At 49.8% G+C, this 14,594-nt stretch overlaps 1 protein-coding gene across 1 annotated transcript; it reads right to left on the bottom strand.

Moving 5' to 3' along the window:
- Window positions 1-509: 509 nt before the first annotated feature.
- On the bottom strand, window positions 510-12,771 carry LOC308046267 (ral guanine nucleotide dissociation stimulator-like 1; the record flags this gene model as incomplete). Its single annotated transcript, XM_080353996.1, has 18 exons — window positions 510-628; window positions 809-923; window positions 1,598-1,750; window positions 2,238-2,376; window positions 2,796-2,885; window positions 3,119-3,240; window positions 3,715-3,747; window positions 4,051-4,137; window positions 4,465-4,549; window positions 4,883-4,986; window positions 5,411-5,626; window positions 6,278-6,402; window positions 7,553-7,737; window positions 8,181-8,258; window positions 9,081-9,289; window positions 9,933-10,043; window positions 10,674-11,171; window positions 12,736-12,771. The coding sequence occupies 18 exons, from the start codon at window positions 12,769-12,771 to the stop codon at window positions 510-512; spliced, it is 2,505 nt and encodes an 834-aa protein (XP_080210122.1).
- Between the last annotated feature and the right edge of the window lie 1,823 nt (window positions 12,772-14,594).

Raw genomic sequence — 14,594 nt, forward strand, 5'->3', positions numbered from 1 at the left:
TGGAAAAAAATGTTTATATACTTATTACATAAATATTAAATACTATACAAAGCTCAAATATACTATAAAGATCAAGTATTAAAATCTATTAACTTCAGACAAAACTATTGGGGAAGGTCTATGTACATATTAAATGAAGATTAAATATTAGTACATTAAATTAAAATAAATAAGAATATTCTATAAAGCTAAGCTATTTAAATATAGTAACTCCAAGCAGAAATTAGTGGAAAAAAAGTTATATAGTATTGAAAGTTTCTACAGCAGTATGTAAAGATTAAATATGATAAAAACATCAAGTATTAAAATACACTAACTGCAGAAAAAACTGGAAACAAGTTAATATACTTGTTATATAAATATTAAATATTATACAAAGCTCAACCCTTATATACAGGTCACATATTAAAATATATAACTCCAGACTAAAACTGGGGGAAAAGAAGTTTACGTACTTATCATATAAATAGTAAATCTACAAAGCTCAAAGACGATACAGAGCTCAACCATTAACATCGATGACGCGCAGGCTCCTCCTGTGCTGCAGCTTTCCTCCTCAGGATGAAATCGAAGTTGCCCTGGGTGTTCATGGCGTAGAACACGTTCGCCTTGGGTGGGATCGCCAGCTCTGCAAGAGAGGGAGCAGAGCGAGCGTTACCTGGCGCACCGCTCAGCGCGAGGGGTTTGTTCTCACCGGCAGCTGTGACAACGTGTCCACGGCGTTTCTGACGTCGCTTCGCGTGTTACTCTTGCCGTCAAAACGCAGCAGAGCCGTTCAAGCAGCAGCAGCAGAGTTCTGCTTCCCCACCTTTGTCCTCGGAGATGATCTGTACCAGCTCGTAATCCTCAGCCGAGCCGCACTGCAGGTTGTGCTTCTCCAGGGCTCTCTGGATGACAGCAGGAGCCTTCTCTTGGTTCGTCAGCTGCAAACAGAGAGTTGCAAGGAGTCGGTTACCAAGTCCTAGATTCTGCCAGATACTAAAACATGCTCTTTGGGACACCTGGTGGTTGATTTAGTTGAAGACAACAGACACTGTTCTAGAAATGGAGCAGGAAATCACAGCCTCTGCTCTCCAGAGCACCCACTTGCAGAGGTGAGACCTTGTTCTCAGCAGCCATTGAATCCACAGCAATAGCTGCCCCAGCTGCTGTCTGCAGGCATCCATTAACCCACAGTCTCCTGTGCTCAACACTTTCTTGATGTCCTGCAAGGATTCTGGGCCTTGTAGCTGGGTTTGCTGGGAAAGGGGCACCTTCTGTCACAGCTCACACACCCCAGTGCTGAGCTGGACACACAACAGCCGGCGCTGGCAGAAGAGCAGGGGCAGCAAAGCCGGCACTTGCTCAGAGTGCTTCACTTGGCATTGTTGATCAAATACAAGCTTCGATTTCAAGACCAGAAACCTTGAGAGATGCTCTTTGCAAACCTCTCACTCATCCCCTGCTCCACATGTTTTGATTTCTAACATTTGTCACTTTCCCTGTCAAGGAGATTTCATAAGTGAATAGGTGTTTCCAAAACTAAAAGCACCATGTAAGTCATCTGGGGTGAAAACATCACCCACAGTAACAGCGTTTTGCTGTTCCCACCACTCACCAGGATGCTCTTGTAGATGTTGCCACTTCTGTCCTCTTCTGCGCTGGTCCGGATGATGCAGCTCTCTCCGTTCTGGCGGTTGTAAAGTGGCAGGGCTGGAGGCGCTTCTTTAGAGGTAACGGGAGTCACAGAGTCGGGGCACTTCTTGGAGCACTTGTCATCAGACGGCAGCAAGGGGGGAGACGAGATCAAACACATTGATTACCATTTAACTGAAAAGATCCAAAGGCTAAAGATGACACTCTTCAGCACAACAGCCTTAACAAGGGCTTCAGCAACCCAGTTAAGGCAGTTTAGGTCAACAGAGCAGAGTCTGTAGGACAAAGCTCCCCGGGAACGGAACCCAGCCCAGACAAGGCTTGGTCTGGGCAGCTCCTGGCAGCTCAAACCCCAGGGCTGGCGAGCTCTGACCTCACCTGCTTCTCCCTTGCTCAGCTGCTCCGCCTGCCCCACAATTAGGCTGGGCTGATGCAGATGAGCTTTCCCCCAAAACTGCCTTTCCCAGAGCTCAGGTCCCTCCATTCCACTGCACGCAACGCTCTAGTCAAGACCCACAGGCTTGGGCAAGCGCCTGGGGCCGCCGGCAGCGTCAGCAGCCTCGCACGGGCTGTTTGTGCTGAACACAGGGCCCAGGCCCTACCTTGTGCTGAGGCTCCTCGGCAGTGTCGCTGGGAGGGACGATGGTGACGGTGCTGTCCCCAGAGCTCCCACCTGGAGCAGGTTTGGGCTGCGCGTTGACGGGTGCGCTGTGGGCGCTCACCCCCAAGCCCAGCAACGGCCTAGGGGAGAAAAGAAAGCACAACAGAGCTGGGCTGAGCAAAGCTGTCACTTGCTTCAACAACCTGACCTGGTGGTGTGTTCTCCTATCTCGAGTGGCCTATTGTTTGTGCGTGTAGATCAAATTAGACTCTATCCTTATTTACTCTGTTTTGCTACTGCAGATTTGAATTGAATATCTAATCCAGCACTAAAATTGTTCCTTTGTCTGACACCTTAGGGTTATTTCTAATGTCTTTAGTCAATAATCCTCATGACTTCTTACACCAATAGAAAGGGACAACAGAAATACGTGTTTCTAGCTGGTGGTGTCTCCTTACAGCACTGCAGTGCTCTGGATCCCCAGCCAGGTTTGTCAGCTGGTGGTTGATTTATTCCAGTTCATATTCACACACCAAACCCCCCTCCCCGTTGCACTCACAGGCTGAATCTCTTCACCACACTCTTCTGAGCTTTGCCCGATGCGATGCTCTTGTCAGCGGCTGCTTCAATTTCCCGTGACAGATGGAAACTGCGGAACAGGCAATACCATTGTTAAATATCTCAGAGTGGCCATATTTGAGCAGCCCTGGGTCATGCCCACGTCCCAGAGGGTCGCATCCTCACAAGGAGGAGGCAGCTCTGTGCGTGTGTGTTTCCACTCTCCGGGAGCAGCTCCTGGCAGCGCAGAGCTCAGGGCTGAGAGAACCTGAACCTGCCTGCGGGGCAAGAAAAGCTGCTTCGCCAGCCGGGCTGAGACCCTACCTCTCCTCATCACTTAAATGCTGCTGCCTCCTAAACCACTGCACGAATTTCTCATCTCGTGTCATGCAATAGCTGTTGCATGAGGACTGCAAGAGCTTAATTTGGGCGATTACGTCAAATTCCTAAGAAAACAAATAATAAAAAAGGAATTCTAATTAGAAAAATAAAGCCAGTCTCGTTAATACACTAAACGCACGCAGCAACAGATCCAGGACAAACTGAGTTTGACCCGCAGGTCGGTTTCAGTTGAAGAAGCGACTATTTCAAGAGCCGCTGTTTCAAACAATGCAGCTCTGCAGCTCACCCTTCCCGCTCCCCCCTGCGTGGCCAGAGCAGCGCCCAGAGAGGAATCCCGCTCTGTACGGAGCTGGTTCTCAGGCACTAAGCAAGGGAAATAACTAGAGGTGCCTGTGATGACAGCAGAGCCTGATCCTCCCCGGCTCTGCACGTCGTGCGCTCACACTCACACTTACAATCTGCGGTAACATGAGCGGCTGCTGGATACGCCCGAGCAAAGACAACAGGCCTCGCCAAGAGAACGCTCCAGCAGAGCGCGTCAGCAACTGACCATCACAGAACAGTCACCGGCCACTCACCCTTCGCCGCTTCTCAAAGTTGATCAGGCCGCCCTGTTGGAAGGACAGAGAAGGGATCAGAGGAGAAGAGCACGGGCTCGGTTGGAGTTGATCACAAACAGGATGAAGTAGCAACACCAAGGGAAAGGCCAGAGCTGCCCTGACCAAAGGCTTCTACAAAGACCTGTTTCCAGCTCTAGGATAAACCACGGCACTCGTGTCCCCGAGTCTATTTTTCAAATAGATTCCTCTAGTTTTAAGAACTGCACTAGAACCCAGTGGAAGATGCAGGACCAGACACAGAGTGTCTGGAAGGGAGGGAGGATATTTAGGATTCCAAACATTGCCCCAAATTACCTCGAGATAGTCCTGAAGGGCTGTGTCCAGCATGACCAGGTCTGTGAGGAAGGTACCCAGGTAAGGTACCGTGCCTTGGGTGACTCCCTGCAAACGGGCAGAGCAATGGGGGATTAATTGACTGAGAAATAATAATAATACAAGTGCTCTTGTAAATGATGCTTTCATGACATCACCCTCAGCATCTTAGCCAGTGGTTCGTCTCTGTACAGAGCGGTATAAAGGCAAAGTGCCCATTCGTAACTCATCTGCGTCAAATCTCGCTGTGCGGCACCTCTCGCCCCAGCAGAAAAGCCCGGGATTTACAGACCCGTCTTCCCCAAAGCACCGCATACGGGAGTTCATTGGTTAGGAACAGGGCTGAGCTCGGCTTTGGGCGAGATCACAAGCCTGGCAACTCAAGCTCATTCCCACCTTCATCAGCAGCTCCCTGCTCGTCGCAAAGTTGTCGCAGTCGGAGAAGATTTCTGAAAGCTCTTCGAACAGCAGCATTATGTCCCTGTACAGGAAAAGATGAAATCATTTAAGTTGTTTGTAAGCACTCTGAATCAGATCACGGTACTATTTTTTCCTCATGAATTGTTAGCAGTTGGGCACATAAAAGATAAAAGCACCAAAACACATCCCGTGACACGCTGCACATCTACCAGGAACCTTCCTGGGATCTTCTGGGGCTCCCAGGCCCTATTTGACACAAAGAAATGCCGCAGGGACGCTGACCCTGCTGAGGGTTCTCAATCACGCTGCAGGTATGAGATTCTTGGAAGAAGGTGGATCAATGGGTACAAAGAAAGAGCACGGAGCTTTTTGCCTTTGTCTGGGGCAGCCTTACTTTGGAACGCAGGCCCAGGTCTTCTTCAGGCGATAAACAGAGGTGGACTGCAGTGCGGAAACAATGGCCTTCAGAGACGAAAAGCTGTTCAGGATCCTACATTGCTGTGAAAGGAGCGGTTAGAAACACAGGAGCGTTAATCGTCAGCATCACCAATAGTCAGTGCTCTTCTGTCTGCCCCGTGTCCTGCTTGCTGCACATTCTCCCTGCTAAGCGGGCAGCTCCACAAAGACTGAGCCTCAAAAATATCACTCCCCGCTCCAGCCACCAAACACCTGATGGGCTTTGGCATTTACATCTTGTTTTCCTCACTTTTGTCTCTTTGTGGCGATGCTGCCCAAACTACAACAGTGAGGAGAGGAAGAGCAACGCTGCATGTGCTGTGACAGGGACAGTCAGTCAAAACCAGGGAGAACGAGAGCTCAGCTGCTCCCTGGCCTGGGCCCAGCGCCAACAACCCCCCTCTCCCCTCCCAGCTCCACGGCACCCGCACAAGGAACGTTAAACAGCCGTGAATAAACGCTTTACACGGGCGATACAGATCCACTTCTCCAAGATCTTCGCTCGTTGCCGTGGCTTTAATTCTCTGGTCTGTAGGACGGTGCTGACCACGCAGTTGGCGACGGCGTTGAACTGCGAGATGGTGGCTCTGATGCTCTGTGCCAGGTGTTTGTTCTCTTGCTTATCCCTGCGGGACCAGATGCAGCCCAGGCAGTGGTGGGGCACAACGTTCTTGAAGAGTGTCTAGAGGGAAACACAGGTGTCCAAGTCAGCCTGGATCGCTATTGCCCACAGGAAGAAATGCATGTTCACAGTACAAACTGGATCTGAATCTAATATGGTATTAAAAGGGAAATATTGGTTTTCTCTTAGTTTAAAATATACACTTTGGTATAACTCTTCAGGCCTGATGCCCTAAAAGAACTGTCAGCTACACAGTCCTGGCAAAATAAGAGACACCTTTCTATCACTTACATTACCAAGGGGAAAGATTTCTATATAATGATATTTTTGAAAGAGACTGATACAAAGAAACCAAATCCGAGCACTACAGTTAAAAGTACTTATACATCTTCAGGTGAGGTAGCCTAAAATAGAGTCAAAATACGCTATTTCTGAGGAGTCAAATATTAAACTTTGCAAAAGAGGCCACACAGTCTACATTCACACTGTAAAAAAGAAGACAAACACCTTCAGAAGAACTGAAGGAAAAGCCCAATGAATGAAGCAAGTTTGGATAACCAAGCAGAGCTGTGCTCTGTGTCCCAGCAACAGAGCGGTTCTGGAACGCTAGACTTACATTGATCTAAGTTAAAAAACAAACAGACAAACAAACAATTAGAAGCCCAGAACTATTTCCCCGAGCAGTTCAAGTAATACGTGTGACCTACATACCGCGTCCATGTATGTCAGCTGTTCTGCCACCAGGTCTTCTTGGAACAATGAGAATTCTTCTGCACCGCTCATGTCCCGTTCCTCTTCGTCATCCAGGTCGCAGGGAGAAAGGCTGTGGAACGCGTCTGGCCAGCGTGGAAACACGAGTCAGTGAATTTATACAGAACACAATTAATCAAAGCAGATATTTGAAAAATCACTACATCTAATAGCAGAACATGCAAAGGGACCTGCCTGGTGTAACGGCCTCACTGTGCTGCACACTTTAGTGAGAAAGATAAGGACCGGAAGATTAAATTGGCAAAGAGAAGGTAGAAGAAAAAGAAATAGGGAGAACTGAGCTGTTCAGGGTCTCTTAGCTGAGAAGTGCCTTAACCCATTCACTAGCCATTCTTTGGGAAGAAAAAACCCACCACCCCCCCACAACAATTCCTTATTAACACTGCAGAATTTTGATAATCTACTTGCCAGCATTTATGCATTCTATAGTCTGAAAAACAGCTGAACTGCAAAGAGACAAGACTGCAATTATACCCCCAAAATATTACGCTGAGAATGCCCTTCTGTCCAGATTTCAAGGGAAGAGGAGGAGAAGGGAGAGAGACCAGTTGGAAAGTTAAAACATGCTTTGCTAGTAGTACTGATGAGGAGAGAAAGTAATGCAAAATATACGAAACCAATCGTGGCTCCAGCAGCTGCAGGACAAGCACCCGGACACCCTGGGCTGGACTCGGCAGTAAACCAGAGCTGGATTCAGGGCTGCAGGGCCTGGAACCAGGCCTAGGATCGCAGGCAGGCTCCTCTTCAGATGCCGGCCATGGACGAGGAGAGCGACACCCTGGTGATCTCCCAGTTCTAGATGCTGCACAACGTGGATGGCGTGCAAAACCTACCGAGCCGGTCACTTTGGGTCACCAGTTCTGGCCGCCCCTCCCGGCAAGTCCGCCCCTCTCACGGGATGTACAGAATTGACCAGCAGCCTCGGCTGCCGCAGCACTAAGTCTAAACCTGGGCCTTTTCTGCACGCCAGTCCTACCGTTATGCGCTCCAGAGCCAACGGGGTCTGAAAAACACGCAGCCAACGTGAGAATCATGCACGTAGAAGAACTTAGTCCCTCCACTAAAGCTGGAAGTTGATTCCAGTTCTCACTCACATACTACGTGAGCTCTTACGACCTTTCTGCTCACGGCACTGGAAGCTTTGTGCCCTGGATAAGGGGACATGTCAGGGTTGTCGCTGGGAGAACACACAGACAGCAGAGGAAGGTACTTTACCATCATTCTCCAGTTCTTCTTTCTGGAACTGCTCCAGGAGGTTCTGCGCCCTCTTCTCTGGGTCGGAGCCGGGCATGTTCTTCTTCAGGTAACTCAGCACCTTCAGCAGACACACGTAGTCGGGCGGCTCTTGGAAATCCTGGGCACATTGGTCGAGCCAGGCTTGTAAAATCGATGCGATCGCACTGTGAGAAATTCAGAGAGAGCACATGGGTTGTATGCAGCAGGTATTGATGCAATCCTATGGATCTGTACCTAATACAACAACAGGAACGCTGAGCCATGCATCCCCCACGTGAAGGCAATATGGAGATTTCCGTGAGCATAAAATTTAATTTGTTCTTTTTATGCAAGAAATATTATTAAGATAATACTTCATAGGAAACTAAAGGCTGCTTCTTCAATTACACCTTGAGAAACCAGCGCGGTCATTCAGAAAAGTAAAAGATTTTCTCTGTGTTGTATTATTGGATGTGTTATGAGACAGCTGGTACTCGGCCTTTACACAAGCTCCTCGAAGCACACAGGGCTGTGAATTGTCAAAGGAAACAACAGCTCTGCTGCCCACGTCCCGCTCCAGCACCGAACCCTGACTGGGGCTCGCTGGGCGCTGCAAAACCGAACTTACGTCCTGAGCACTGTGCTGGATTCGGGCGAATTCTGGTTTCCACATTCCATAGAGCTCGAGATCTCCAGGTTTCCGTATCTGAAAAAATGAGATGGCTGTTTAGAGGAACCGTTACTGAGCAAAAGCAAAATCCCAAATAGCGTAATCCATATACAGTTGGCATAAACATATACAATTGGCATGAAGACAAGGGCTTCATGCTGGACAATTCCACGGTGGCTGGGGACGCTGAGGCGGAGATGAAGGCTTTGCACATGTCCCCGTGCACTGCAAAGCAAACCCAGACTAAACCAGGCAAACCCGTGGTGCCTCTGACAGGAGCGGCGCAGCCACAGCCATAGGGAGCTCAGCTGGGGACACGGAGCCTCGAGAGACCTGCGGGGAGAGCCCTGGCGGCAGCTGGAACAGCTCCTTCCAAACCACACCTTGCACCTCCTTACGTACGGGTGAGGAGGAGTTCATGGGACATCTGAGGGTGAACATTTTAATGGCTGCTCAGAAAACACCACAAACCCATCAAACCCAGAACTGACTGCAAGACGGAACAAGAAGGAATCTATTCCAGGTGTGACTTTACGGCCCACACATATTCTGGTCTTTTTTTAAGGGAAAAGCTGTATTGATTTTCTTGTGTCGGTCCCACTTTGGTTCCTTAGTGCTCAGACCACGCACACCTTCCCCACTCGGCGCTTAAGCTTTAATGAGAGTTGGGATGTGGGCAGCGTGCATTTACACATGCTGTGTTTATGCTGAAATCCCGAACTTTGCGGGATTCTTGACCTCTGTCCATCAGGTTATTAACTCCATGTCCACTAAAAGTAGGGGAAGAAATTCCTGTCAACGTCCCCCTGTCGTGTATAACAAATGATGGCTCAGTTTCCATTCTGTCCCGGCTCTTACCTGTCCAGGAGCAGCTCGAGGACTGTGCTGGTGGAAGCAAAGGCCCTGTACGTTGAGAGGAAGATGTTGATGTATGTAAAATCCTTATCTGCAAATGCCGTCAGAAGCGTCTCCACCAGCTTTTCCAAAGTTCCAGCTTTCAGGGCCCTGCTTTTGCACGTCTCGTCCGGGCTGACAGTGTGTTCTGCAGGTAACCGGTCCCCTTCAGCCTACAAGCGGAAACAAAGACAAAGCACAAAATTCAGACAGAAGCCAGAGCCCCGACACAGCCTGCACAATGAAACACAGATTCCGTTCCACCTTTTTACAGGAATAGTCCATCTCTAGTTACTAAACAATTTTGTCAGTTTTGGCTCTCCGAATACCAAATGCTGTATCAAATACTGGAGGACAATGAAGACGTTTCTTATTTAAACAGGCAAGTGTTTCCAGTGCTTAAGCTGTAATCTCATGGTTGGCTTTTAAACTGACCCTTCTCTCCTAACAGGGCCAACCATTCAAAAACCTCGGATGCTTTCTTAGCATCAAGAAGTTTAAGAAAGGTTTATTAGACTTCTTGCAGCATGAAAGATCTAAGTTCCTTCACTTACTGGTACCTCTACAAGAAGTTACTAAGCAAGATTTCAAGCTCCTCAGTATTTAAAGGAATTGGTAATAAAGCTCAACTCCCTCAAATTGAACAAAACTTTATATTACTTTCAACACGGGTTCTATGATATTTTCACAACATAACATGGAAGTTCTACCCACCTGCTGACCCTCTGGCTCAAACTGCCACAGCTGCACTGATTGCAATGAAGTGAGGACACTTGAATCAGCTGGGGACCTGGCCACCACCCCAGCTCTACTTACCCCGAGCCATCTTGCTCCTTCACTGTCAGGCTGCTGGATCTGCGCTCTTCTCAGGGGGTCACAGTCAACAGCGCCTTCTTGTGCTTCTTCAGCTCCATCCTCCGTTGTGCTCTGCCAGGAAAAGGGCAAAGAGAAACAAGTCAGACAGAAAGGAATATGGTCCCTCACAAGCGCAGGCTGCAGACACCAGCATGCCGACACCAGCATCTCAAAACACCTCAACAACACCCACTTAAGTCACCACTTTTTAGCTGCCTTTAGTTACCTGGGGTTTTTGGACTTTTAACTGAAAGCACAGAGGAGCTGAGAGCACAAATTACTGCACAAGCCCATGAAAGAGGTAAGAATTAAACCAGAGAGTCCAGATCTCCTGAACCCCAGCACTAACAGCCGCTGTATTAACATGCTGATACATGTTGAGGAGCAAAGCACTAGAGAATTGAAAACAGACGTAACAATTAACTTTAGAAATACATATACTGGTCCCCCTGCAACCACATAATGTTTTTTCGTCATACATGCCTCTTGAATAATTAAAGTTTCAGGGCTTTACTAACTACCACAGCCTTAAGCACAGCAACAACTCAATTAGAAAGGATTTCAGTGCAGTGCAACCAAATCCTGATTTGAGGAACCTGGGGTTTGGGGTTTTGGGGGGGCTGCTTTTCTGTTTGTTTTTACCTCCTTTATCTCTAAAATATCCCCTAGTCAGACAGAACTGTCTGCACACCAGTGACTTGCCTCTTGAACGCTCTGTGGAACCTCCACATCTTCCCCAGGTTGGTTCCTCACATTGTCTTCCAGGCTCTGTGGAGTCTCCGTGTCTTCTTCAGCTGGCTTGCTTGGAGTCTCCTCTATGCACTCCGCAGTCTCCACGTGTTCCTCTCTCATCTTGCTTGGACTCTCCTCGTTGTGCTCTGGAGTCTCCATGTCTCCCTCTGTTTTCTCGCTTAGAGTGTTCTCAATGCGCTTTGGAGTCTCTGCGTCTTCCTCTGTTGTCTTGCTTGTAGTCTCGTCATCTTCCTCTCTTGTCTTGCTTAGAGTGTGCTCAGTGTGCTCTGGACTCTCCGCAATGCCCTCTGGAGTCTCCACATCTTCCTTGGTTGGCTTGGTCACAGTCTCCTCAAGGCTGTGCAGAGACTCCACATCTTCCTCGCGTGTCTTCCTCCTGGGTGTCCTCCTCCTTGGTCTCCTCCAGCATCTCCAAACACACAGGTTCCGAAAGGGGAAGTTCCAAGCCTGTTAGAAAACAACGGAAAGGCACTTTGGAATTGCAGATAGCAACACATTTACTTTTAATGTCCTTGCAAAAGTACCAGGACAAGATCATATGAACCCTGATCTTTAGGCATTACTACAATGCAAAAAATAGATTGTACGACAGAATAATAGAATCATTTTGGTTGGAAGAGATCATCGAGTGCAACCGTTAACCCACCCTTCCCACTGCCCCATGTCCCTCAGAACCTCATCTACGTGCCTTTTAAACCGCTCTAGGGATGGTGACTCCACCGCTGCCCTGGGCAGCCTGTTACAATGTTGAATAACCCTTTCACAGAATCCCAGAATGTCAGGGATGGGAAGGGACCTGGAAAGCTCATCCAGTGCAATCCCCCCATGGAGCATGAACACCCAGATGAGGTTACACAGGAAGGTGTCCAGGCAGGTCTTGAATGCCTCCAGAGCAGGAGATTCCACAACCTCCCTGGGCAGCCTGGGTCAGGCTCCGGCACCCTCACTGAGAAGAAGTTTCTTCTCAAATTTAAGTGGAACCTTTTGTGTTCCAGTTTGTACCCATTACCCCTTGTCCTGTCACTGGCTGTCACCAGCAGAGCCTGGCTCCATCCTCCTGACACTGCCCCTTTCCATATTGATCCCCAGGAATGAGTCCCCCCTCAGTGTCCTCTTGTCCAGCTCCAGAGCCCCAGCTCCCTCAGCCTTTCCTCACACGGGAGATGCTCCACTCCCTTCAGCATCTTGGTGGCTGCGCTGGACTCTCTCCAGCAGTTCCCTGTCCTGCTGGAACTGAGGGGCCACAACTGGACACAAGATTCCAGGTGTGGTCTCACCAGGGCAGAGCAGAGGGGCAGGAGAACCTCTCTGACCTATTGACCACCCCCTTCTAACCCACCCCAGGTACCATTGGCTTCCTGGCCACAAGGGCTCAGTGCTGGCTCATGGTCACCCTGCTGTCCCCAGGACCCCCAGGTCCCTTTCCCCTACGCTGGTCTCTAATAGGTCATTCCCCAACTTATACTGGAACCTGGGGTTGTTCCTGCCCACATTCAAGACTCTACACTTGCCCTTGTTCTATTTCATTAAATGTTTCCCTGCCCAGCTCTCCAGCCTGTCCAGGTCTCTGATGGCAGCACAGCTTCCAGTGTCAGCCACTCCTCCCAGCTTGGTGTCATCAGCAAACTTGCTGACAGTCACTCTGTTCCCTCGTCCAAATCATTGATGAATATATTGAATAACACCGGCCCCAGCACTGCCCCTGAGGCACTGCACTGGATACAGGCCCCAACTGGACTCTGCCCCATTGACCACGACTCTCTGGCTTCTTCCCTTCAGCCAGTTCACAGTCACCTCACTACCCGCTCATCCAGACCGCGCTCCCTCCCATTTCCCAACAGCCAACCTGAGCCTCCCCCGGCACAACTGGCGGCCGTTTCCTCCCGTCCCGTCACTTGTCACTCGCAGTGTCACCAACACCCTTCTCTCGGCACTCGGAGCTGCCCCCCCCGGCCCCGTGTCCCCCGCAGCCCCGTGGGAGGGCGGGCGGCGGGGCCCGGCTCGCTCATACCCGTCCGCAGCAGGGCCCGCAGCTGATCCCGCACATGGCGCTGTGTCCGCGTCCGCAGGCAGCGCTGCTGCCGGCTCCGCCAGCCCCGCGCTCCCGCTCTCTCTCTCTCGCACCGACCGCTCGCCCCGACGGCAACGGCGGCAACGGCTCCGGCGGCACCGCGGCGCCCGGACGCGGCCTCGCGGCAGCACGTGCCGCCCGCCGCCGGCCAATCGCAGCTCGCCGTCGCTCCGGGCACGCCCCCTTGCCCCGCCCCCAGCCCGCCTGCGGTCCAAGCCCTTGCTCAGCCGGACAAAGCGCTGGGAACGGGACAGACGGACCGAGCCGGGAGCGTGCGGATCAAACTGTCCGTGGAACACAACTTGTGCTGCGGCAGAGCGGGGGACGAGCGCTCCCGGAGCTGCTGCACACACGCACCACATGCTTGGATTTTACTGCTGGCCCTTGCAAACGCAAACCAGACCCGCACTGTCTGACCAACACCTCCTGCAGTTCATTCATTTGTTGCCCTCGAGCAAGTTCCGCCAGACACACGTAAACAGTCCACGGGCTACAAGCACAACTGCAGCCGGGCTGTGGCTCCTATATACATCTCAAATGGAATATTCCATCCCAAAGGAATCCCAAATACAGCATCCTAGATACAGCATCCCAGATTCAGCATCCCAGATACAGCACCCTAGATACAGCATCCCAGATACAGCATCCCACATACAGCATCCTAGATATAGTATCCCAGATACAGTATCCTAGATACAGCATCCCAGATACACCATCCTAGATACAGCATCCTAGATACAGCATCCTAGATACAGTATCCTAGATACACCATCCTAGATACAGCATCCCTGATACATCATCCTGGATACAGCATCTGACATACAGAATCCCAGATACAGCATCCTAGATACATCATCCTAGATACAGCATCACAGATAGAGCATCCTAGATACAGCATTCCAGATACAGCATCCCAGATAGAGCATCCTAGATACAGCATCCTATATACAGCATCCCAGATGAAGGATCCCAGATACAGCATCCCAGATACAGTATGCTTGATTCAGCATCCTAGATAGAACATCCCACATACAGCATCCCAGATAGAGCATCCTAGATACAGCATCCCAGATGCAGCATCCCAGATACAGCATCCTAGATACAGTATCCCACATACAGTATCGCAGATACAGCATCCTAGATACAGCATCCTTGATACATCGTCCTGGATACAGCATCTGCGATACACAATCCCAGATACAGCATCCTAGATACAGCATCCTTGATACATCATCCTGGATACAGCATCTGAGATACAGAATCCCAGATACAGCATCCTAGAGACATCATCCTAGATACAGCATCACAGATAGAGCATCCTAGATACAGCATCCCAGATACAGCATCCCAGATACAGCATTCAAGATAGAGCATCCTAGATACAGCATCCTATATACAGCATCCCAGATACAGCATCCTAGATACAGCATCCTAGATACAGCATCCCAGATACAGCATCCCAGACACAGCATCCTAGATACAGCATCCTAGATACAGCATCCCAGATACAGCATCACAGATATATCACGCTTGATACTGCATCCCAGATAAGGAATCCCAAATACAGCATCCTAGATACAGGAGCCCAGATTCAGCATCCCAGATATAGTATCCTAGATACAACATCCCAGATACAGCATCCTAGATAGAGCATCCCAGATACAGCATCCCAGACACAGCATCCTAGATACAGCATCCCAGATTCAGCATACTGGATACATCTTACTAGATACAGCATCCCAGATACAGCATCCTACATACAGTATTCCAGATAGAGCATCCCAAATATAGCATTCCAG

The sequence above is a fragment of the Nesoenas mayeri genome, assembly GCF_963082525.1.
Source record: "Nesoenas mayeri genome assembly, chromosome: 15".
Classification (NCBI taxonomy): Eukaryota; Metazoa; Chordata; class Aves; order Columbiformes; family Columbidae; genus Nesoenas; species Nesoenas mayeri.